This window comes from Meleagris gallopavo, chromosome 11 (assembly GCF_905368555.1).
Source record: "Meleagris gallopavo chromosome 11, MGAL_WU_HG_1.1, whole genome shotgun sequence".
Taxonomy (NCBI): Eukaryota; Metazoa; Chordata; class Aves; order Galliformes; family Phasianidae; genus Meleagris; species Meleagris gallopavo.
The window spans coordinates 22,591,651-22,617,077 of record NC_139414.1 but is presented as its reverse complement, the minus strand read 5'-3'; the positions used below and the strand labels follow the sequence as shown (position 1 = coordinate 22,617,077).

At 43.1% G+C, this 25,427-nt stretch overlaps 1 protein-coding gene across 1 annotated transcript; it reads right to left on the bottom strand.

Annotated features, from left to right (window-relative positions):
- Window positions 1-111: 111 nt before the first annotated feature.
- Window positions 112-22,937, bottom strand: GPR149 (G protein-coupled receptor 149). The gene is given in 5 exon segments (XM_010717035.4): window positions 112-3,217; window positions 3,220-3,604; window positions 18,355-18,830; window positions 20,284-20,476; window positions 21,497-22,937. Coding segments are annotated over 5 exon segments (2,208 nt in total). The 5' UTR covers window positions 22,466-22,937; the 3' UTR covers window positions 112-3,032.
- Between the last annotated feature and the right edge of the window lie 2,490 nt (window positions 22,938-25,427).

Genomic DNA, 25,427 nt, shown 5'->3' with positions numbered 1-25,427 from the left:
ACTTGTCAGGTGTGAGGTGAGACACAGCCGGAGCGGTCCCACGCTTCAGCTCTGACCCCAAGGAGTAACCTTGCTGCTGCACACCAGCACTGCAGCACTCAGGAGGGCCGCCTCTATGAGAAAAGATTTGTCTGAAGGACTGAAGATCTTTAATGTTACCTTGTTTATAAAACAAACAAAAGTGTTCAGCATACAGGAGTGCATGGATAATGTAGCTGCTGCTTGGGACTAGAAAAGCAAAATTTATTCTGCTCTGAGACATCTGAATCTGCAAAATTCATGAGAGAAACATACCAGTCAGAGCTTCACCTTGGAAATCATTATAGTGATACATACCAGGAAGTGCAATCATGTTCCAGAATATATGTATCAACCTCAAATCTATGAAGGTAAAACAGTGTGTAAGTAAAATGTTAATTACTACTTTTTATGAAATAGCACAATATCAGTTGCATATTCCATCATGACTAGAGTAAGAAATGTACGTTTCAGTACTGGGCCATATCTCCTATTTCAATTAGCCCTTCAACTGAGGCATTCGGGATTTGAAGCCTGGTTCTGCTTATTACATATTTACTTTTCTTGTCACTCTATTAGCTTAACTTTCTTCTCAGTGCATGTGTGTGCCATCGAAGGGAAACTCCAACACACTGGATACACTGCTTACCTAAGATTATTTCAAAAATTCTTCTGAAGTTTCTTGTTTCCTACCCTTTGAATTATTCAACAGCCCAACTCTAAGAGCAGGGGGAGGGCAGGGGCTGATGCAGGTCACATTTTCCAAGGGACTTTCTCAGTCAGTTGCTATGGTGTCCGAGCAGAGATGAGGTCTCTTTCAAGTCACCTTCAAACAGCCCTTGACAAACACTCTGCCCTCAAATGTCAAGCTGTCACTGAAATACATTAAAAGGTCAGGCAGGATAAACAGTGGAGGAAGACTTTTTTTTTTCTTAAAAACCATTACAAAATAAGCATTTAAAAGTGTAAGTCTAAATACATTTCATAAAGTGATAAACGAAGACACTTTGACAATTACCAAATACAGGAACCAAGAGTTCTCTCTTAGAGCTTTGTGAGGAGCTGTTATCTACTGAGTAATTACAACTTGGGCTTCCAGACACTTTAAAATGTTTAATGATGTGAGTCACTAAAATAAAATATGAAACAGTCAGACATTCATACATGATCAAATTTACAGATTCATTAAAGAAAATGTATTTTTATCACACCAGCAAGACAACATTCTACAATTAGGTCGAGCTCAGGGTCACAGCTATGCAGATTCTTAATGCCTCCAAACCTGGACACAATCTAAATGCGCCCATCAGAGAACGTGACCAAACCGAGGCAGTGATGCAATGCGTCCCCCCTCACAACCTTCTGCTGGGTTGAGCATGTCTGCTGCTATAAAGCAACTTTCTGAGCTCATCCTACAATCACAAAGCAAAGCAGTACATCCAGAGACAGCAGAATGTGTCTCTGTGCTGCATGCACATGGATATAACCTATTCAATAGACTTACCACCGATTGCTCCATCTACTCCAGTTTCTTGTTAAATCTGAAGTGTAACACAGCATCGCAGCGGCAATAAGAGCCTTGAGACAGTCCTATGAGAACCTTTGTTTTCACCTTGGAAGAGCAGCACATAGAAGCACATCTTGCACAGAGTGATCCATCTCCATCCCAGCAGCCTGCAGTCTCTGACCCGATTCTCCTCAGCTCTACATCACTGTCACACAGTGATCATGGCAGCAGGCCTGCTTTGTGTTGGTGAAGTGAGAAGGCAAATCACCTGTTCTTTCCACACCTCCATACTGAACACAAGCAGAGCTTGTCGGCCCTTTTGCTCTACCTGTTCACAATCCATAAAGGAATGCTAAATAGGGCTGTTCTTACTTTTCTATGTTCCCACTGAGCGGATAACAGGGTGAGTGCAAACACCTAAGTTATTTTGTTGTCACTCACTGAAAAGTGAATCTATTAACTAAAGAAATGGTGTAACTTTTAGTCAAACCTCTGAAAACCCTGCTGAAGTCTACTTCTGTCTAGCTGAACGACAAAATCTCAGAAAATGAGCTCTCAGTCAAAAAGCATTAGACTAAAGGACTTCATTTACTGTTTCAGCCTCAAATTTGACAAGAAACAGTCTATTCACAGGTTTTAGTTTGATTTCAGACTTGGCTCTAGGTTTCCTGTAAGGCAGTATAAGGATAGGCTCCTCCAGAAGGTGCTCCAGGGCAGGAAGCTAATGTGGGCAATCAGCCTCAAGCTGAGGTCAACAGGTAAACTGGGTCTCTAAGTTTGGCCTCCTTGAACAGCCCTGTCCCCTCTCCTAAAAGATCAAGGAGGCAGAAAATGGCACGCTTTAGAGTAACCAGCATAAAATCATCCAACATTTGACACACTCGATGAAAGAAATGTCAAGCCAAGAGAACACATTTTCACAACGTTGGTCTTATAAAATGTGCATGCTTAAATTTCAGCCACCCACATTCAGAGGTCTATACAATGGCCACTTACAGAGACACTACATATCAATCACGTATGGAGCAGTAGAACCATGTAGGCAGCATACAATCCCTAACCAAATGCATGGCTTAGTCTTAGGCTTGTGCTACATATTTTCAGTGAATGTTTCAAGTCTGGCACATCAGCAGGAGAACTGCAACAGTCATTGAAACCTGTTACATCTTCATGGGTGTAGAGCTGTTCTCTCATGTTCTGGCTTCCCGAAGACCACCCAGTGCCAACAAGCATGCAATTATTTAGGATTCCTTTCGATGCAAGTCTTCCTCAAATAAAGAGATACGTAAATAAGTTGAATTTCATTACGCAAAGCTGCAAAGCACTGAAGCATTTGTTTTCCCATTTGTAAATGTTAACTATTTAACAGTGTACCCAAATAAAAATAATTTATATGCTAGGAAAAAAACAAACCCAAAAAACACTTGGCATTGTATTTGTTAGGGTAACTTGAGTCAAGAGGAGCAATGTCCACTGAATCAGTTTAAATGCTTAGATTAAATGTCTTTCAATTGCTGTTGCCATCTTCTTCCCGTTTTCTGTATGCTTTATTCAACATTTGTATTTCTTCCTGATAACCACCTCTCTCCATGTGCTGCTTTTTACTATTCTGCCGGTGAGCTTCCACAGTGTCTGGGATTGTTATGTTAATATCGCTGTCAGGATTGTTTGATGGTATGAAGAGTGAGTAGAAGCAGTTTCCCCTAAATCACATGAGACAAATCTGTTTTCTTTCCGTGAATAGCGTAAGGATGGGGATCTTACCTGTGTGGAGGACTGGCTGATATTACTGATGATGGAAACAGTATCCAGAGCCTCTTCATTGTCACAAATTTCCAGAACCTCCAAATGAATTTTAACACTTGTGTCAGCAAATGAATTAGGACACTCCTCTGGGTTGGGGTCATGACCAACACTTTTAGATCGATAGACTTCGATTTTCTTTGACGTGGGTGTTATCTTTTGTCCTTCAGTGCTTACCTCGTACGTAGACAAGGAGAGAGTTTTTCCTGTGGGTGCCTGAAGTGACACAGTTCCTTGAAATGCACACAGAGGAATAGCTAAGGCCCCACCTGATCGCTGAAAAGAGAAAAAGGACCATTATCTAATGCTAACTTCAGAAGCTAGCATCTATTACAAATAACCAGTCACGCTTAGTTTGTTCACTTATTTTACTGTGGTAGTCTTTTCCTTGCATTGTTTTAGGAAGCCAGTATTGAAGTTAACCGTATGATTTATCAAAGAGCATAAAAAAGTGTTCATAATCATGCACTTCAGTATAAAAAGTGAAGTCTGAAGTGACTGTGACTCATCTACAGCTCATGGACTCTTTATGGAAACAGTCCACCATTAACATTTCATTGCAGCCAGTCCACAGTGAGACAACCAGCATTAGCAGACACTCTCTAGCCAGTAACAGCAGCAACTTCTTCAAGTGTCTTCACTGAATTTCTGCTTAATTCCAACTGACATGCTGATCTCCTGAGGCTCCATTCAGTCAGCAAAGGAGAAAATGACAGCAGAGAACTTTACAAGAACTGGACCCCATGCTGACAGCACTTGTCTCCTTGGGCACTTAACTAAATTGGGTGCCACCTAGCAACTGAGCTAAAATCCCTGAAACAGCTTTACAGATACCATTCAACAATTTTTCATACATATATTTGTTATTTTTATGATGGAAGTAAGTATAGTATCAGTAGCAAATCCATGGTGGTGGTCAGAGGGCCCATCCAGGTCTCCCTCCCTCCCACGTTTCACACAAGTCCTAGACACCAATATGGATTTCTCTCTAGTACAAAGCTGAATTTATCAGCAGAGAAATTTTCATACACTTGAAAGTATAGAGATAAAATTTAGTTACAGCTCTGTAGTTCTAAAGGTCATCCTCAAACGAAGAATTTTCAGCAGTTTCAACGAAAGAAGTGTTTCAAGAGGCTGTAAATAAATGAAGGCATTACACAAAGAAATCACCATGTGTGCCTGCATGGAGAACAGAGGCAGTTTGCTCCCATGCAGACAGTGGTTGCTCACTCAGAGGTGAGCCGTTACGTGTTCCTGTTCACAGTGCTGCAGGACAGATCCTGCCTCTCTTCCTCACCTTACAGACTGGCATTTTTAACTGTGGAGGTCAGCCATTCAGTGACTCACGCCGGAGAGAACAAACAGGCTCATCCTCACCTAGTCTGCTACAATTGGGCTTTGACTGTTTACTGAGAGGTGCAAGGATTTGCATCCAAAAACAACTTCTTATTCACTAAAAAAATACAACTAAAACAAACCTCAGCTTTGCCAAAGGCACATTCCTTGGCAGGCAGTGGAAGCACTGGTCTGGGACAGGGCAGATCACGTGGAAGGGCTGCACTGGTCAGACAGAAACATACAACAGAGAGACTGCTGAAACTGGGAGAAGTGGCAGAAACCAGCTCCACTCCCACCTAGAAATGTGCACTGAGAGCACTGAAAAGCTGCCAGCCACAAGGTGATTCACCCTAATCACACTTCTGCACTGCTCTTGCTATGATGCTTTCAGGGCTCCTTTTGTTAAATCTACCTCAGGTATCCCCAGATCACACTGCTATGTGAAGTGCAAGTGTACTCCTTCGGTGCTGCAGTTCCCTCTCCAGTTGCAGTGCTTCCATGCTGTCTGGAGGAGCAGATCACAGGCTGAACTTCCTCCTCCTGTCCTTCCTCTCTATGCAGACACACACAGGGTCCCTCCTCAGCAGCACAGACCTTTCTGGAAGATTTGGGAATACAAAAAAATAGTACAGCACTCACGGGATAAAGTGAAAAAATGGCAAAGCATGACATGAGTGGAGCAACCAGAGGAAGACAAACAGCTGATTTATCAGGATGTGGAAGTCTGAAGCACTGAAGAGTTTGGACAGCACTCGTATTTCTTCCTGTAGAGTGCAAGGGAGGGCTGAGATGAGACAGAGACATGCCTAGGAGAGCAGGGACATCTCTTTGTCTGTGGATGCTGGGACAGATCTACCTGCAAACAGAAGACAGTCCACTGAAATCCTTCAAAGAGGAGCAGTCTTTCCTTGTTAAGTTACAGGGAAACACTGAGCACACCCTTGGAAGCAGAAGCTCCAGTGTTGTCCTCTTGGGCTACTGATCTACCCTGTGCAAACAGTGTGAATACAAAGAAGGAAGAGGAGGAATAGGAAAAACAGGTCTAATACTGGCAGCAGGGAGGAGCGTGAGCACTGCTTAGGCACTGAACGGAGCTCTTCCTCTTGAAACAGTCCTGCTTATGTTTCCTTTCCAGTAATACTGAGAAAGTGAGTAGAAAGAGAGACATTTCAGATACTGGAAAGGTGAAATTCTTCTTAGGGAGCTGGGAAAAGCAATTACTTGCTCATTATTAAAGGCAATGCTGTGATGAGACTTCCACAGAACAAGGCAGAACTTACAATCACAGCTCAATCAAGTGACACATTACCTCACCTTCACTAAAGAGCATGAGAAGGAAAACAGGTTTCATTGCGTGGAAAAACCTTGCCAGACTGTGACTTCACACGGTCCTTCAACAAAGAAATCTGGCTGACAAAATGCTAGCAGCTGGGTTGCCCTGCTGGAAGGAAATGAAAGTTGTAGTAGTAGTCTCCTCAATGTATCTGCCAGACAGAAATGGTGCTCAAGTGTTCTTCTCATACGCAGTTATGGAGACAACAGTTGTGCTGTGCATAGAGGCAGCAAAGAACCCACACACGATTGTCAGGTCCAGCACCTCACTGCTAGCTCCCAGTTGCTGGTGGGACACTGGGGCTCCTGGAGAACAGCTCTGTTAAGGGCAGGCACCAGCAGCCCTTGTTTTAAAACAAGGAATGGGGCACTTTTTAGTTAGGTGTTGTCACTTGTATTTTCTGTAGTAATCAGGACCACTCCTCCAGGAAATACGTAAGTGAAACTATTTTCTTTTCTGTTTTCTCTCTAGGAAGTTCTAGTCCACTCATCTTCCACCCCAGATGCTTTACTGACGCCACCAGAGGACAGAGCAGCAAACTCAGATCTGGATAAGATCAAGTGGGCAAAGCCTGCTAACTGTTCTGAGCAGTGTTCACGGAGGTGCAAGTTCACTTTCTTTGATAGTGCAACACACTGAGCGCGGATATAATAATTTGGTAACATGCATTTAAATGGTGCTTCCCTTGGACACTGAGATACTGCTGGGTACAAGCCCTGTAGCTCTGCTTCCAGCCTACCTAGCTTCAGCAATCAACACTGGAAGTCCTTGCAGGGTCAGTTAAGCGTGTCTGCATTTCTGGCAGTTAATCAAGCTCAGAGTCTGAAGAACTGTCTAAAAAAGCACTTACATTATGCAGAAAGACATCAAAAGAATACGAAATAATAGGTTAAATAAGAACTGATTACTTCGGTGCAAGGTTACATTCTGCTTTATAAAACACTACAGATTTGTCAGAATGAATGTCAAGATGGAAGATCTGTCAGAGGGACCTGGAGGACAATGAACAACCCTCACTTGCTGCACTGACTACTCCAGTTCTGGAAAATAAGATGTTTTCCAATGATGGTAGAATTATTGGCTCTTTCTCTGTCCGTCTTCTGTTGAGAAATTGATATTTACTTTTTGAAATGAAGCAGACACACCCTGTCTTATGTGCCTGGTCACCAACCAGGAAGCCCAGAAACTGCATATTTTTAACTAGGAAAATTCCAGTAGAAATATTAGCCAATTACAGACACCTTTAACTAGTTCTACAATTAAAAGTATGCAGAAAATTAAGCATATTCTGTTTTTTAGATCTACTTAAAGATACTTATTCTTTACATGCACATAGGCATACATACACAGAAGTATTTATTTATTGTCCATACATATATTCATGTCTTCATTTCTGGCAGTTCTGAAGGGTTCTGGGTCAGAAATGCTCAAACGTTTCAATTCAAGAAGTCATGGAATTCCCCAATCAAAACATTCTGTAAGCCAAAACTGCCATCTCTATGCTGAAGCTGGCTTTAATTGAATCTCCTAAGATTTGCCCAGTCTCACGAAAGTTACAAACTAGCACTACGCCCCAACTCTCCCTCTGGAGGATTGTTTTCTGCAGGTTTGCATCACAGAAACATCAGGTTGGTAATTTGTGAGATTGTTTACTCTATTTCCCATGCATTTCAGCAGTCAGGAATGCTGCAGGATCTCTGAGGCTGTGATGCTCACCCCGAGCTCCCTGCCAACAGGAGCTGCCCTGCCTGGTGTTGCTGTGTGTGCAGAGCTCGCTCCCACTGTCTGGTTGCAGGGCACACTCCTGTGCTGCTCCTGCTGGAGGTGGCTGCGGGCTGTTCTGTCTGCTGGAATCTGGGGCACAGCTCTCTCTGGAGGACTATGTGTACCAGCACATGCATTTTTTAACGAGCCATGACAAAAAATTACAATGAAGCAAATCACAAATGTACTTGTTCCTTAAGGAGTGCTGATGCGTTCTGAACAGAGAAATCTCTACATAATTGATAAAGCAAATGCTTTCATTATTAAATTAAATCATCCACCTCCCAGATTTCATAGAAGAGTTGTTGCCACGAGGCAAACCTTCAGCAGCATCACTGCAGTTTCAGGCTGGGCTCTCCTCTCCCATTCTGGCTGATTCCAGCAGGTCCAGGTGAGACTGTGACAAAGGGGAGGTTTCAGCCTGCGCAGGGGACAGAACCACACCTTGCAGCCACTGGTCCAGGCAGGGCAGTGAGAAAGGGCCCACAGGAGTCACCCGACTTCATGTGGCCTTGCTGGGCCACCTACAGAGCCCAGGAAATCCACTGTTTGCCCTGAAGAGAAATTAAGTTTCTGACCTGTGACTTTTTTGAGAAGGGAGGAAAGGGGAAGGTAACTTTCATACAATCACTGTATTTATTCCTCCTCGCAAACCAGTAGAAACAAAATGCCCTTTTCTATCTGGTTTTCAAAAAAATGGTTATACTTATGTGAAAAATTAATAAAGGAGTATTAAGTTCGAATTATACTTCAGGAAATTTTTTTTTTTAATCACTTGTCAAAGCACAGCCTCATTCTACGTGCTGGTGAGCACCTGCTGAGGATGCATGGTACCCCTCTGCCCCCCTTAGTGTCTGCAGGACTTACCAGCAATTGGCAGAGCTGGGCACTTACAGAAATGTTAAAGTACGACTGTCATCAACTTTGAATACTGCTTCTGATGGTATTTACATCTGACTTTCAAAATAATTTGTTTAGAACTGTAGTTTACAAGTGATCAATAACTTCTGCTGGAAGAAGCTAAGGAAATTCCTTGAGGGTAGCACTAATATTTCAGGTACCGAACACTTCTACATGTATTTTGATTTTCTATTAAACGTGGCTGGATTCATTGTCCTGCACAGAGCTTAAACTCATGGTCCCAGTTCTCCAGTGCCCGGATTAAGCATACACTTCCCAAGATTTCTTGTTAACAATTTGTTCCATGGAGCAAATCCCTGCCAGAGCAGGCAAAGCAAAGCCTCACTTTGCTCCATTCTCCAGACAGTTATCAGTCAGTATTTCCTTTCCTGTGACCAAAGGTGACTCTGTTTCAGAAGTAAGTTCTTAGCTAGGAAGCACTTGCTAGCAACTGAAATCAAAAATAAAAAAACTGTTCAGCAACTTACTTGACCTGAGTGGTGGCTCAAGTCATCCACAGCTCAGTTTGATTTTAATGACAATAAGTTGCTGTTGCATCACTGTAACGGCCAGTGGAGAAGAAAACTTTTTTACTTGGGGAAAGAAAGGAAGCGTGTTAGCAGCCTGAAATTCCAACATGATCCAAGGTAAGCAGCACATCTGGAGGATACTCCAGTGCACCTAAGGTAAGGGCTCTCCTCTCTGACTATGTGAAAAGGATGCATCCTCAAAACAGACACCCAAAATTTGCTGTAGCTGCCCAGGCCTGGTTGCCTAGTGCCACGTGAGGCACCTCAGAGGCAGAGCTGCAGCCTCCTGAGGCAGCCACTGGAGTACAAAGCAGTTGATAAACTCCTGCAGCCTCTCAGCTGCTTCAGTTGACTCCAGCATAAGTTAGTTGGTAAATTCGCTAATCATTCTATGAGTCACAGGCTCTAGAATACTAAGACAGGTGTAACATGAGCATTAGAGGGAGGCAGAGCTTATGTCAGTGCACATCTGTCTCTGGGAAAGGCAGGAGAGCTTTGAAGTGAGCTCACAGAGCAGGACACATCCCCCAGTGCTGCTGAGCAGCGTGCTGCGGGGCCATGAGCAGGAGGCACGTTTTGCTGTGTCCTGGTCCAACACCACTGCCATGGGACCACACTGCCTCCCAAACAAAAATACCAGTACTATGAATAAAGCTCTAATGAATTTGTAGTCCTAATGACTTTGATGGAATATGGATTCCAGCTAAAAACGTTTGATTTTAGAACGGTTCCAGTAAAGATTCCATCATTTCCTTTCAGAGACAATGTGTTTTCTGTTAATTTCAAAACAGAGCCTTAGTCTTCCTCTTTCCAAAATTAATTACTACAATGACTTGCCCTTTGAGAGGCTGTCTGCAGTAAATTTAGACTCAACTCAGGGTATGACAAGAATAGACAAGGTCACCTCAGATGACCTGAAAGCCTGGATTTGTTGTTGGCCTGCCCCATCTGGATAGGCCTCGGGCCCAAACACAACAGAGGCACCCAAGGAAAGAATACCAGCACTGAGGTGTCAGAACTTCTGTACTCAGCTGTCTGAGTACCTGAAGCAAATGAGCCCAAGACAGTCCTTCAGTACTGTATGGGAGACGGTACGCTCACATTAATTCCCATTTCTGTAGCAGCTGCAAAGCCTTGCCCTTTTCTCCACACGTGGTGAAGTTTATTTCATTTATGTACTGCCACCCTTAGAAAAAGTTCTGAGGTTGTTTGCAAGCACCACTCTAAGAGCCATTCTGCTGAGCAGCAGGCACTGTACAGTTAACCTGAATGTGTTTATGCTTTCTAGGAAAATACAGTGATCAACAAACGTGGTGAAGAAAAGCACAAGCCCTTAACAAATGGAGAACTTGCTAGAATGGACTGGCTTTACTGGAACAGCTTTTGTTACTCCTACTCCATGAGGTAGCATTAGACTCAAGATACAAGGATCCCTTGAGGAGAGAACACTGGTATCAGCCAGTGGCAGCTTCCTGCAGCAGTTAGAAGATGGAGAAATGCTAGACTGATTCCAACCACTACTTGAAGATACAGGATGAGAACACCACCATAAATTAGCATAGATACAGTTGTATGGCTTGTGGGAAGCAAATACAATCTTCAAGTCCATTCATCGTTTACTGGAATATTTACAGCCCATCTGGAGCAAGACAGACCCTGCACATTTATCACTGCTAAAAAAACTTCAAACTCCAGACATAAAGAGATACAGCACCGACTCCTCCTAAGTGAAATTACGTACACACACTTCCCCTTTCACTTTGCAGAGAACATAAATACATGCTATACACAGAGTCTTTTGAAAGAGTTTGCTTGAGGCAAACCACAAAAGGAAGAGAAAAGTTAGCCTATAAAGATTGCAAGCCTGGCAGATTTCTACTGCCTGAAGGCTCCTAACTAGAGGCAAAAACATACATGGCACATTTATGGACAGGAAAGGGGGACACACTGCTATTTTATGAGATGTTAAAGGTAACCTTCAACAATGCAGCTGAGAGAGATTTAGAAATGACAATTTTTGGCCTCCCTCTCAATTACAGCTGGCCTATACAGGTATCGAATAAAAAACACTGCCACATTCTCCTTTCATGCCATTTTCCTTCCAGAGAAATCACTGATGGAGCCAAACTTTATTCCCAGAACTGAAGGTGAGCAGACAACCAGCTACAGCATTTTCCACGATAGTACCACCTTCCAAGCAGCACACAGCTTCAACAGAAAATCAAAGACATCACATGTATTTTCTGGCACTCTACTGTCCAAAAATCTAAATCAAAGTGATTAATACCTTTCTCACTGCTACTTTATGGTCTGAAAATAACAGGACAAAAAGTTCTGCTGCCAAACCATGAATAAAAATGGGCAGCCTTCTGCAAGGTGCCTGCTGCTCAGAGACTGAACAAAATGTCATCTGGTGCAACACTTCTCATCTCTTGTTTCCCTCAATCATCTCAGGCAAGTGAGTGGTGCCAGCCAGCTGCTGTGCCTTTCCCTGCAGCCAGCACTGAAAAATATTCAGCTCCATTAAGAGTTACTTCCCTTGAAATACTGGAGTGGCTGTTGGCATTGGGTGTCTGAAATACCAGCAGCTCTTGTAATCACAGCTTTGTGAAGACTGTGACAAAATCCTGCTAGTTATAATGGAGTACTTACCAAACTAAAAGCTGTAATGCTTGCACTTGGGGGCTGATTCAAAGCACCCATTAACCACCCCTGCTACTTACAAACTTTGGTAGAAATTGTCAGGCTTTTTTTGTCTATTTTGATGATGTTTGAGTAATCAAAGGACCTATCCACACCTGCTTCTGACTTCCCCACTCCCAAGGCTATGCAGGGATGCTGCCTGGGTTGATGTCCCCAGGTCCTGCTCCCCTCACCAGCAGCCTGCTGCTCTCACCCCTTGTCCAGCTGGGCTGCAGGTGAGCACCAAGGCTGCAGCCACTGCAGGGCTGGGCCTAACCAGAAATTCTTTGGGCTTTTATCTCCCAGTGGGAATCAGGGAACTACTTTAAATCTGCAAAGATGAAGTCTCTCACCAAGATTCACTGCTTGTGCTATTTTGAACCACGGAGTCCTCAATACTGGCCAATTCCCACTTGGCTGAAACTAATTACCTTTCAGTAATCACTTATAGTAGCTGATTAACTTTCAGACAAGCACACAGCCTTGCACACATTAATGCTTGAACACAGTGCAGCTGTATGGTTCAGTCCTGCTACACCACAAGCCACTCTGCAGCTGTATCTGTACCAGGCTGATGGAGCAGCACCTCGAGCTCTGTACCCAGCTCACTCTTCAGTAGAGATGCACTCCTTCTCTGGGCCATTACCTACACCTCGTAGCACAAGCTGCCTTCAAATATGATGGAAATCATGCCAGAGTTCAGTAAGATTTCAGCAAGTCTGTCGCTGCACAGCTTTCTGGAGTTCTGAGCAGTGGCCTGTACATAGGGCTAATCTACCCAATATGTAGTGCCTACTCTGGGGGACAGAGGAATAGGAAATTCAAGATTAACATTTCTTCAGTAACTGAGAGAACACCACATAAAACCATCGTATGATGATTACAACCATCTAACACCTCTGAAAATCTCCTGCTATAGACAGAGAGCTGGAAGGAAACGTACAAGATGGCTCTGTAGGACAGAAACATAAGGGGACATATCTCCAGAGCACTGTATGTGGTTCAGCCTCTTGACTTTCATTAGTCATAATGGGGAAAACCCAGCTATGTCCCTACCCTGACAATGCAGCCCAAGAGGATTTTTTTTACCTATAAACACGGTGATTTACTGCACAGCAATGCACACAGTATTCCCACCTCTGCCTTCATTTTGTCAGCACAGTCATTGCCATGTGCTAGCTCTGCAGCAAGACAAGATTTATGGAGGCTTTCCTTTTGCACTCACCTTTCCCATGTTGCTACAAAGGCAAAATGACAGCTTCTAGGTGAAAGGGCTGAGTAAAATTACAGGGAAGTATTAGAGAAAGAAAGAAAAAAATGGACATGACACAGCAGGAAAGTGTTTGAGTGGAGAGGTGAGAAAAGGAAATAGGTGACATTCAACTGCTCAAGTATCAACATGCAAGAAGACATGTCTATCATCCAAAGTCACCTAATATTTAAGTCAGCATTACAGAAAAATGTCCTCACTGCAGGTGGACATTATGGTCTTTATAGGTCCCTCCCAACTCAAGGAACCTGTTCCATTCCGTTCCATTCCATTCCATTCCATTCCATTCCATTCCATTCACTTTCTATTCTATTCAAGCACTTTACTGTATTACGCCATGCTGCTCCTTCCACATACTTCTCAGTAACAGGGATCCAGCTCTCCTGTCCCCCTCCAGCTGCCCTTGGGTTTTTTTCTGTTGAAATGCTGCATGCTCAGAGAGCAGTACTTCTACAGCAGAGCTACCTATCAGCCCTTGGCTACGAAAATGAAAGAAATCTGGAAGAAAGGCCAAACACAAGCCAAGGAAACTGCTGCATTTCTTTAGAATTGCGATACACTGTGGATAAAAACCTTTATAGAAAAAGTTCAAAGATGGATTTTCTGTAGTAGCAGAGATGAGCAGCTGCTTCCTCCTCTTCCCTCCCAGCCACCTGTCACTCGTGCTTCCAAGTATTTGTGATAGGAGTTTGGCAGCTTCTACACAAATACTTCGCAAAACTAAAAAAAAAAAGGGGAGTTTATAAGCTAAAAGCACATCAGTGAACTCTATAAGGAATGTATTTTTCCCTGCAACTACACTCGAGTCTGTTAAATTTGCTGGTACTTACTGCTATTTATTTTTAAAAGCTTTCAAACAAGGTAGTAGAATAGAAATGATATAGAATTTTTGTGTGAGAAAAACGCATTCTAATTTCCTGTAGGACAAATCACTGTCCTTTTTCAACAAGTATTTGCAAAGGGGCTGAGGTTACACATCCTGGGCTGCATCATAAGAGGCTTAGCACCAGCAGGGAGGTGATCCTGCCCCTCTGCTCCGTGCTGTGAAACCTCACGTGGGCTACTGCATCCAGATGTGGGGTATTCAGCAAAGGAGAGATGCAGACCTGTTGGAGCACATCCAGAGGAGGGTCAGAGAAATGATCTTAGGGATGGAACACCTCTCCTAAGAGGCCAGCTGAGAGCTGGGGCTGTGCAGCCTGGAGAGGAGAAGGCGCTGGGGAGACCTGAGAGCAGGCTGTCAGTACTCGAAGGGGCTGTAAGACAAAGGTGACAGACTCATTAACAGGATCTGTTGTGACAGGACAAGGGGAAATGGTTTCAAACTAAAGAAGGAGAGATTTAGATTGGATAAAAAAAAGTTTTTTTTACAATAAAGGTGGTGAGGCACTGGCACAGGTTGCCCAGAGAGGTGGTGGATACTCTGTCCTCGAAGACACAGTCAGGCTGTACAGGGCTCTGAGCACCTGACTGAGCTGCTGGTGGCTTTGTTCACTGCAGGGAAGTTAAAATAGATGAACTTTAAGGCTCCTTTCCAATTTAAGCAATTCTATGATTTTATGATAATATGTTTTTCTCACTAAGTTCTCAAGCTGACTAGCTGTACCTTCTGCTATGCAGAAATTCAGCACATAAGAACACAGTTACCACACCACTTGCAGCTATACAGAAAATTTATCTGTAATTGCTATTCTTCCTCCTACTCTAAGTTATTACAAGTTCTGCTTATTGAACAGAAAGCTGGAAGTACTCTAATAAGCACATCTATACTTATTTCTGTTATCAAGCATTTACAATCTGAAAGTACTGAAGATGAGGGACTTTCATCCTGTTAGGATAATCATCCATTTCCTGGTAAGGTATGCTATCTTCTCCCCAGTTGGCAAGCTTAATTGGCAAAGCAAGCAGAAGTACATGACCAATAAATGCCAGAGAAAGTCTCCGTCCTTAACACGGTGAATAATAGTGAGACAAGGAGAAAGTGACTTTTCTTAGATACTCAGGCACTTCCAGGCAGACTGAACAAAAGGGAAGGCTTCCACCTAATTTAATGTTTGGCTCAAACTGATCTTTCTCTCAACATTTATCTGAGAAGTGCATTAAAGTTCTTTTTAGAAGGCTTGCAGGAATTTCATACACTGCCCTTTTTCACCAGCAAAGCAAATGTCAGCACTGTGACACTCTGAAAGCTCGTGCTGAATGTCAGAAAGAAGGACATCTGTAACTTAGAAGCCTTGAACTTTTAGACCATAGGACCCTTAATGCCTGGCAATTGCACACTGGGTTATAACTTGGAAAATGTCAGAAAAGGATGAATTAGGACTCCTTGTAACACAAGTACTCAAGAAGTCTGCCCAAAAGTGACATATAAAGCCCTGGGGCAAAAGCAGCCAGCCACACGCAGTCATTGCCAGCTGCTTCCAACAAGATGCTTGTACCTGTTCAAAGCAAAGTCACAGGTCTAGCAACGTGAAATGGCAGCCATGGGAAATGGGAAAAGCAAACCTGTCTGGAAACTACAGCAAGGAGAGCCAAAGGGAGATAATGGCACACAGCAGGGTAGCAAGAACTACTAGATTAAAAACAGGTTCTGTCATCATTTACTTTTGCCCACAAACGGTAGTTCATCACTGCACCCTGCAAGGGAGTGAACATTTGATTTTTCATGAAAGGGATGATCAATCGAATCTGAAATATCAAACAAATTCCTACTTTGACTCAATTTATAAAGTTGTGTTTATCAGAAAGAGAGGAGATTCTGCTATTGAGATATGAAATACATCTTATACATCTCATCTATGGATGCCCAAGGGTCTGAGCAAACTGCTCTAGCTTTCAGATCTGCCCTGCCTGGAGCAGGAGATGGATTAATTGACTTCCAGAGGTCCCTTCCAGCTTAAAGCATTCTGCAGCTCCTGTCCTGTGGGCGTCATGCAGGATCTAACCTCTTTCACACAGAGTGTAATGCCAAACATCTACTGAATGGTACAGAGCACAGCAGAACCCTCAGAGCTTACCTAACACCTGGCTGGGCAGCCTGGCTTCAGTTTCTGGCTTATGGCTTTGGCTTCCAGTTTCCAGCCTCCTGCTCTGCCTTAGTGGGGAAGGTTTGAGGTAGCAGCACGTATCACGAGCAAATAAGCAGGGAGAGGCTGCGCCCACTGTGGGGTTCACTGAATTGACATGTTGGAAAGATTATCACAAGCTCTAGTTTTGCAAAAAGGCAACAAAAACATAAGTTTCACCCAGCTCATCAGCACTGCCTCCAGAATACATGGTTCTCTTAAGCCATAGCAGTAATAAAATATTTTAAAAATATTTTAACATTCTCCATTTTCATCCTTGGACATGTGTTTTCTGGCTGCTCGCGCACTAGGAATTGAAAGCTGATCCTGACTGCTTTTAGATTCCACCAAGAGAAACTTCCAAAGAGTAGGCAAGACTGTCTCTTCAGGTACCTTAGCCAATTTACAGCAACAAAACTGTGACTATGTCACATCTAAAACATTAAAATGATGTTCTTCTATGCACACAAAACCACACTGGTTTATTTAGAGAATGGGTATACATCTACACTGCCAGGTCAGTATGTACATTTATAATGCAGACCAAAATTTTGAACTGGAGCATAAACACCATTGCCTAAGGAAGGCACCCAGACCAGGTGCAGGTAACACAATGTACCACTGCCCTTTTACAGTCTCAGACAACCCTGAGATGCCTTCCAGAGCCCAGTATGTGAAGAGAGAAACATGTAAACTCCACAGGGACAAGCAGCTGCTGCACATTTCTATTTCTACTAGACATGGACACCTCATGTCCATGTTTGGCCTTTGGTTGGTAACATCAGAGTTTCAGCAAACAGAAAACCTCACACTCACTGCCAGTCTAACAAACAGTTGACAAGGGAACCACAAACAATCTTTATCTTTTTAAATTAAGAGATTAAATATTTTTCAGCATTCAGCCTGCAATAGCTGTTGTGACATTTTTGCTCTTAAACAAACACTGACTATAAAAACAAAAGCTGGCAGTTCTCCTCTGTGTTCTTACATGAAATAATAGCTGTCCTTTTGCTGGATCCAGTTTCAGCCTGTCACTCCACAAGTGGCAGTTCTGGGCAATTCTCTCTCCCATCTTTTTACTGCTGAACACAACTCAGAAGTTGAAGCAGAGACTCTCAGCATGGGCACTAACAACAAGGATTGTCATGGCAGAACAAAAGTGCCTCCAACCCGAGGAAATCCCCGATCCTGCTGTTACTGACAGGGGACATCAGCCTGACAAGGATAGGATTACTCCAATGAGGACTCAGCACTTGGAACAAACAGTGGCTATGCAATCTGATCATTAAGAGCAAAGCCCAGCTTCTGTGGTAATGGGGGTACGTTCAACAAGATACATCTATAGGTGAAAGAGTCACAAAGCAAGGAACTCTGTATTAGTTGTAGATGATATCTCCTTAAAAACTATGGGTTCTGATACTACTCTTAAGCTATGAAAAGCTCTTTCAGATTCTATAAGCAGACAGCAAATACAAGGGAGCAGAATCAGGACCTCTGTGCAAGAACTACGGCTGTGTTCATAGACATCTTTAAGAAACCATTAAATTCAAATACTGACAAGTTAGGACTCCATCTTCAAACTCTTTTCTCACAAAGCTAAAAGATTACTCAGAATTTCTTCTTCCTGATAATTGTCTACATTCTTAAGGAAATGGATGAAAAATTACTAGGCGTCCTTGTGATTTGACTGAAACCTGCATTCATCTGTAGTTCCACCACTCAGGTTTGTTTTTTCAGTTCTCCCTTTTTCCCTACACAAAATGTAAGTATGACTGAAATGTCACCTGCTACTTGGAAATACTCTTAAAAATACAGGCTTTTGGAATCATCTGGAGAGAAAAATCCTATTCACTAAGATGAATTAATATAAGTCATACTGAATTCTTGCCATATACAGATTATGCTGGTATATACAAGGTAATAATTAAAAATCTATGATTAAGGAAACAAGTGAGGGAGCACTGCAGGACCAGAATCTGCAATAGGAGTGAAGTTACTAAAATATACAACACTGAGTAAGTTTTCTACTAAAAATAAATATGCTATCAACAGAACTAACAAAAACTTCAGTGTAAACAAAAATTATGCCTTACAGAACAGTAACTCTTACTACAAATAAAAACAAGCGCAAAAATCCACTTTACCTGCCGAGGGGTCCTCTCCGACTTACTTCTGCACCACTCCCAGTCTGTGAGCTCTGGCTTGTGGCCCTCTTCGTGAGACAGCCTCCTCTCGGCTCCATCCACGCTCCTGCCGAGGCCCGAGGCCGTTTCTCCGCGCACCCCCGCGGTGCCGGGCCGGGTGCTGTCTGTGGTGCTGAATCCCGCCGGACCGGCTCTGGCGCCGTCCGTGGTGCTGAGCCCCGCCGGGCCGGGCCGGAGGCTGTCCCTGAAGCTGAACTCCGCAGGGTCCGGCCGGGCGCTGTCCGTGGTGCTGAATTCCGCCCGCGCCGCGCCGCCGCCACCTCCCTTCGGCGGCTCGCAGGGTTTCTCGCAAACCAGCAGGTTGTGGCACGACGTGGATTTACCATCGCCATCGTGGAGGTGGCTCTCAGGGGATATTCGATAGATTCCATAACTGTGCTGGAAGGAAAGGTTGAATTCGAAACCTCTGTGTTTGGCTGAACAAAAAGGAATGAAATGTTTTATCAGGAAGAGTCAAAGCCAAGAAGAAAAATGAGATTACATACGTAATGAAACTTACTTTCTAAAACATGGAATACATACTCCAGCCCTAGAGATAACCCAAACCCAAACCCACATCCCATTTTTTTTGCATATTGCTATGCATAAAAAGAAAGAACCATTGAGAATCAATGTCTCAGATAGCACTGCCTTGTCAATGAACTCAGAAATGCTGCATTTCAAAGTACAAGGACTCCAAGAAACTGCTAGGTTGCCTGCCATTTTCTTGGAGCATCATGTTTTATGGACTACACACAAAAAAGTATTTGAATTTTGTAATACCTTTCTTTTCCCCCCAGAGCCTGTTTCAGCCACAGTCCTAAAGGTGAAAAATTGTACAAAATGATGAAACATTTCTGAATACTGAAAATCAACCTTCAATGCACATACTTCTCTCAGAGTACTTGAAGAGTTGTATTTTCATTTGTAATTCAGAATACAACACCTCTGCACAGACACATGAACACTGGAGATTTATTTCACAAATAACTGTGAGCAGGAAGTTTATGGGAAAGCATTATGCAAAATTTGAGTCATAAATATCATGTTACCCACATTTACAGAAACCTAAAGGTGTTTTTCACTAGGGTAAGTTCACAGAGTGACAGCTGCATTTCTGTTTACTGCCTCTCTGAGAGTTACCACATGACCAAGTTCATTACAAAAAGGACAAAAGTCATGCAGCATCCAAAGAGACAGGCTGTGGCATAGACAGCACATTCTCTTGCAGCTGGTTTTACCTAGAGGCACAATGAAAAAAAGGCCTTCAGAAAATTCTAAAGGGATTATCATGTAAAGGTCTGCTATTCTCGGTTACCTTCAGGTAATCTTTATAAGCATGCAATAAACGTGAAATTTTTGAGACCAAAGCTGTGTAGTACGTCTTCAGCTTTGAACTAACTCCATGAATGTACTGGGATAATAGCCCTCCCTGTCCTTTGTAGCTTGCTTTCTTGTGTCACTATGATTTGCTAGCTATAGGGCAGGTGTAGAAACAATAGCTGTTCTCCTCTTTATAATCTCCTTGCAATTAACATGTTGCTTTTTCCCCATGCCACAGTTAACATGGTCCATGTATTTCACCAGTAGAAGTCAGATTCTGGCAGATACATCTTGGAGAGGAGAGGGAAACTAGGATAATTCAGAGCTCTGCTGAAAGCTCTGCCAGCGACTTGTGAAACTCAGCAAGCTTCTATGCCTCACTATCCATTAGTAGCAGCCAGCTTACTTTTCTCCAGCTATCTCACAAGAACGCAGAGAATCGCTTATGCTGCTCCAAATAATGTTCATGTAATTCAGGTACTTTGGGTAAATGATTTCAAGGAATACCAAGAACTGTTACTAACTTCCTAACTACATTCCAGCTGTATGTTAGCCTCTCAGCCTTACTTTTGAGTTCCTCTGAAGACACAGCATATGAATTCCTCCTGCAGTTTATGATGCAGCCACAGGGCAGGTGGATCCAGTGCTCTGACAGGACAAATACTGGGGTGACCGTGGCAGCTAGCAATGTCAGCAGGAAGCTAAGTGTCTCAAACGAAAGGCTTTGATAGCCAATGATGTGCTGGACAACCATTTGTATCTGAAAGGCAGAACATTTTGAAATTTAAATTGCTTTAGGCACATGATATACTTCCAGGAATAAAAAGAACATGAATGTGACACAACTAAAAACTACAAGTTTTCAATATGTTTGTATGTTCAGCCTAAGAAGTTTTTTTCTAAGAGACAGCTGAGAAAACGTACTGTCAAAGATTCTCCTCCTCATTCTCAATTTCTTAGAAACCTCTTACTTAAGCTAAACATTAAACACAGATGCCCAAATACCATTAATACAGTCCAAGCATCTCAGAAGAGACTAATAGCTCAATCTCTCCTGCCTGATATTGAGGAACTCCACTTCCTGATGGGAAACAGGAGAACTTCGTACCACCAGGACTGTGCAGCAGATGCTCTGTGACGCTCTCTTTCAGTTGAGAGAAGCTTAGATGCTGTGTCTACACATACTCCAGCCTCAGAGATAACCCAAACCCAAACCCACATCCCATTCCCTCAACCTCCTCCTTCCTAATTATTAACGAGTGTATCTGTTCCCAAATATACCAGTGTATGCACATGAAAAACCACCTGCCTTACCTCCTATACTCTTTGTATAGAGATTAAAAAGATACATACAAATCTCATTTTTCTAAAAAACTCCAATTTTTCAGCCAGTTTGGCAAAGGATGTGACTCACCACTATGAGGAGGGGCACAAAAACTAGCTTACTAATATTCACAGACCCTATAATGCTGAAAAAATGCATGTCAGGCAGCTGGAAACACAAAAAAGTGGACCTTACTCATCTCTGTGCTCAGGTGATACAAATGATGTGATGACAGTGTAATATTCTGACAAATCAGTCTCTGTCAAACCTGCTGAAAAGCAGTTAAATTCATGTCAAGTGGTGCAGACATGTTCAAAAGGACTTTTGCTGACACAGTGTACACTATAAGGAACAACTCAACAGCTACTGTTCATCTATTTCAATTCATGGCACATCAACTCCTGACCCATTTAAACATAAATAAACATTAAAAAGCAAATCAATCTGATAATTTACCATCATTGGAAGCCAGAGAATGACTTTTGTCAATGCAAGAATCAGTGAGAATCGTTTCTGGGCAAAGCCCACTGTGAAGCTCCTGCTCTTTGCGTTGTTCATGCATCGGGGCTCGAGTCCACTGCTCTCAGCCACACCTTTCCTAAAAACTGCCTTTGAGCTTAGACATGCATTTGGGAAATGCTTCAGGGTTTTATCCACAGGGTCCACTGGTGACAGACATGGGGTGGCAGTACTGCAGCCTGCAGGTGTCCCAGGGGTGATGTAGCCTCGAGAGATTTCCTGGTAATCGATGTGTAACAGCTGTTGTTCATCTGAGCACAACAGCTGGTAAGTTAGAGGGACAGAAAGCACTGTGAGGAGGCAAAAGCACAACGAGTAGACAATAAATAAGAACAAGATGTAGGAACTTGCATGGTCTGCGAAGCAACCCCATGAGGTGGGGATGTACCTGCCCCAACCACAGAGAGGCAAAATGCAGATCAGCAAACTGATGATCCAAATGCTGAGAATTGCCCATACTATGCTCACTCGTCGTTTGGAAGCACTGCAGTTCATTGTCTCAGTTTTGTTGATGCTATAGAAGTTGTAGGAAACTATAAGAGACCCTTTCAGATTGCTAGAAATGCCCTGGAATAAATATATAAGTGCTGAGGTGGTGCACAGAGGCTGAGGAAGGGCATCACTTGACCACTGGGTGAGCATGAAAATAATCACTGGCACAATGCTGATCAAATCATCTACTGACAAAGAGGTCACAATCACTGAAATTGTGGATTTATTCTGCATTTTAAGCAGGGTAACTAGTGAATAAATGCTGCCCAGAAGCACTGTGAATGCAATGATACAAGTCAAGCAAAATAGAAAGACATTCAAAGTTCTCTGCTCGTTAGGTTTATCCATAATGCTATGATTTTCAGCGAAGAAGCTTGTCCCATTGAGTGACAAATTACTAAGCATTACCGACATTGTCCTTGGCAAATGTTGTTCCTTGCCTTCTCACTGACTCTGCAAGTTTTCACAAGCTGAAACCATAACTGTTAGTTCCACATTGTAAGTTTGTTTTCCTTTCTTTTTTTGTAGCATCCGGTGAAGAAATATTCAGGTTTAAGCTCCCTTGATAACCAGAATAACTCATGCTCTTGAAAAATCAGGCAACAAAGAAGTACCAGAGGTGCTGGAAAAAATACAGTTCTTCATAACCCTTTCAGTACTGGAAGATAGTTAATTCAGTCTCTTCAGGTAATAACAAGCTATTCACTTCTGAGAGATAACAGGCAACGTGCCTTACTCACGAGTTCAGCTGAAATGAAGGTAGAGCACCAGGTATGTTCAAGCTCAAGGAGAAACATAGTAGAAATGGGAGGCTGTTGGATTCACCCTGTGCTGATCTGAGCTGCAGGAGGGAGGAGTCAGAAGCAAGCAGGATAGCAGAGAAATGGGGAGTGAGTATCTTTCCAGACAGAGCTGCCTCTTAGCTGGATCAGTGTCCCTGCTAAGCCCCACCTCCGATGCTGACACTGAAATCCAATGCAAATACTCAGATCTGATGTCAGCCATAAATGTCATTCCCGTAAAGCCCATGGCTGCTTCATGGCTGTGCATCACCAGCTGGAGAGCTGCTTTTATTCTTCTGCACTTCTGTGCTCTGAGCTTAGCATGGTAAGAGCTGCGGGAGCCTTTTATGAAGATGAAACAGAAGGGTGTGCCTGCCTTGCCTTTTTGTATTCCTACTCCCACTGCAAGCGTGTGTGTATGCATGTGCACACCATATGGATGCTAATTGTACAGTTACTTAGTGACAGCCCCTCATTAATGACAGGCAACAGCCATGCACATCAGCAAGGTGCTGCCTGTCTATGTGGTATATGTGGTCTCTCAGCTCAGTCTGGGGTTTATACAACTTTCATTTCCCATGTGATTAAGACCGAAGTGCTCACTGCCTGCTCTAAGCACACACAGGTAGAACCACAGCCATGTGCATTTCGGTATGTTACAGACATTTTCTCCTAAGAAAGTGCAATACTGGTAAAGCTTACAAGCTGACAAAATTTACACTTGGACAGTAAGTGAGCAGGTAAGTTCAATGCAATCTTCTAGGAGAACTCCACCTCTCTTTTCTTTTGGGCACCACTCTGCATTCAAATACACGACAGAGACGCAGGAAAATATTTTCTGAGTAAGGATTGCATGGTCAGGCTGCTCCAGCTACATTATAATCTGTGTAACACTACAAATCCACCTGTTAGAAATCTGTTAGTAAGGACCCAATCCCATTCAGTTCCCTTCATTAGTAAGGGAGCACAGAGCCAGCCCTGGTTGCCAGCTGTCCTCCCTTGTGCTGGAGCAGCACGGGGCTCCCAGCGGTGCCAGAGTCCCCAGAACAGGCAGACAACACCAGCACATGGTTGTGGCTCTGCCACAATTAGCCCACAATGCAAGGAGCAGAGCCAAGGAAATCCATATTCTGTCCTTCACTCCCAGTTGCCAAGCTGCTCAGCCACAGCACTAGGAAGGCTTGCACTCATAACCAGCCAGATCTTCAACCATCATACCAGAAATGTGCATCTGCCTTCCACGTGAGGCATAGTCCTGGATCTGGACCATCCAACTGGCCTTTAACTCAACAGGATTTGACTTGGCTTCTGTGACTTATCCGTCCTGATGGACAACTGATTGTTAATCTGTGCTGTGCCAGCTGAAGGCCAAGGCTCATTTCTTTCTATTTACAAATCACCATCACCTTTGCTCCCACAAGTCAACATTAAATTAAGGACAGTGTTCTAAATCTTTAGATTAACAGTGTGAGCCTGGTCAGAAGTACAGTCAAGAGATAAGAAGAGAAAGAAGCATCATTCACCCTCGTTTGGACACCTATTAGAGTCTGGCCTTCTCAGGAAACATGTGACCACCTGTGAAATATGCAGATACACGTCTCTCTCCCACTCTTAACTCCTCAATTTCTCTTGACAAAATGATCATTTTAGTCACAATCTAATGGTGTCAAGCTACTCAGTTCTCACAGTTTTCATGAAAATGAGCAGCTGATGAGAGGAGACAGACTCTGGTGGGTTCCTCAGCCAAGAGACAGATTGCAGCAGAGTCCAGTTCTCCCTGTATCCTAGTGAATACAGAGACTTTATAAATATTCCAACAATAAAAGAAAGCATCAGCTGGGATCTATGCCTTCCCAGCTATTAACTAGCCCAGATGCTAAACTGTGGAAAACCAGCTTAAATCACTCCAGCATATCTTAGTGCTTCCTGACACATGATCAATCACTTTCATTTTTAAATTCTGTGTTTCCACTGCCTGTGTTGTCTTCATTGGCTCTTGTCACATTACTGTGAGGTATTCAGAACAATATTAATAATGCCTGGGAAATATATTTTACCTACTATGGAAATTTTTGCTGCTCTATCCCAAGCCATTAAACCTGCACAGGATGTGTAATAGCTCTGACTGTAGATATCAACCAAAAATTTTCTAACTCCCCTATTATGATCTTCTCTGCACACTTCTTCACTGACCACGCTTTACCAGCTGGTATCCTGGACTCGTGTGTCCAGTACAGTCTGAGTCTGAAACCTTCTTACAGCTGGAGCAAAAGAATCTGCACTAGATTCACTGTTCTCTTCGAAAGTACAAGTTCATACTGCACCATCTCAGAACGTAAGGGTACACTACCTTTCTAATTTCGATTTCACCCATAAATTTCACTGAATTTTTTCAGATTAAATTAGACTGAAGGTGGCAAGACAGGTAGGCAAGCAGAGAGATAGGCAGTGTCATCACAGCCCCCTTCTACTCCCATGTTTTCTAAGCAAACAGGAAAATAGCAGTGCCAAAACCACAACGGATGACCTTGCAGAAACCAAGAGAAATAAAGACACATTTATCTGATGCTACGTCCTTGACTGAGACGGTGTCA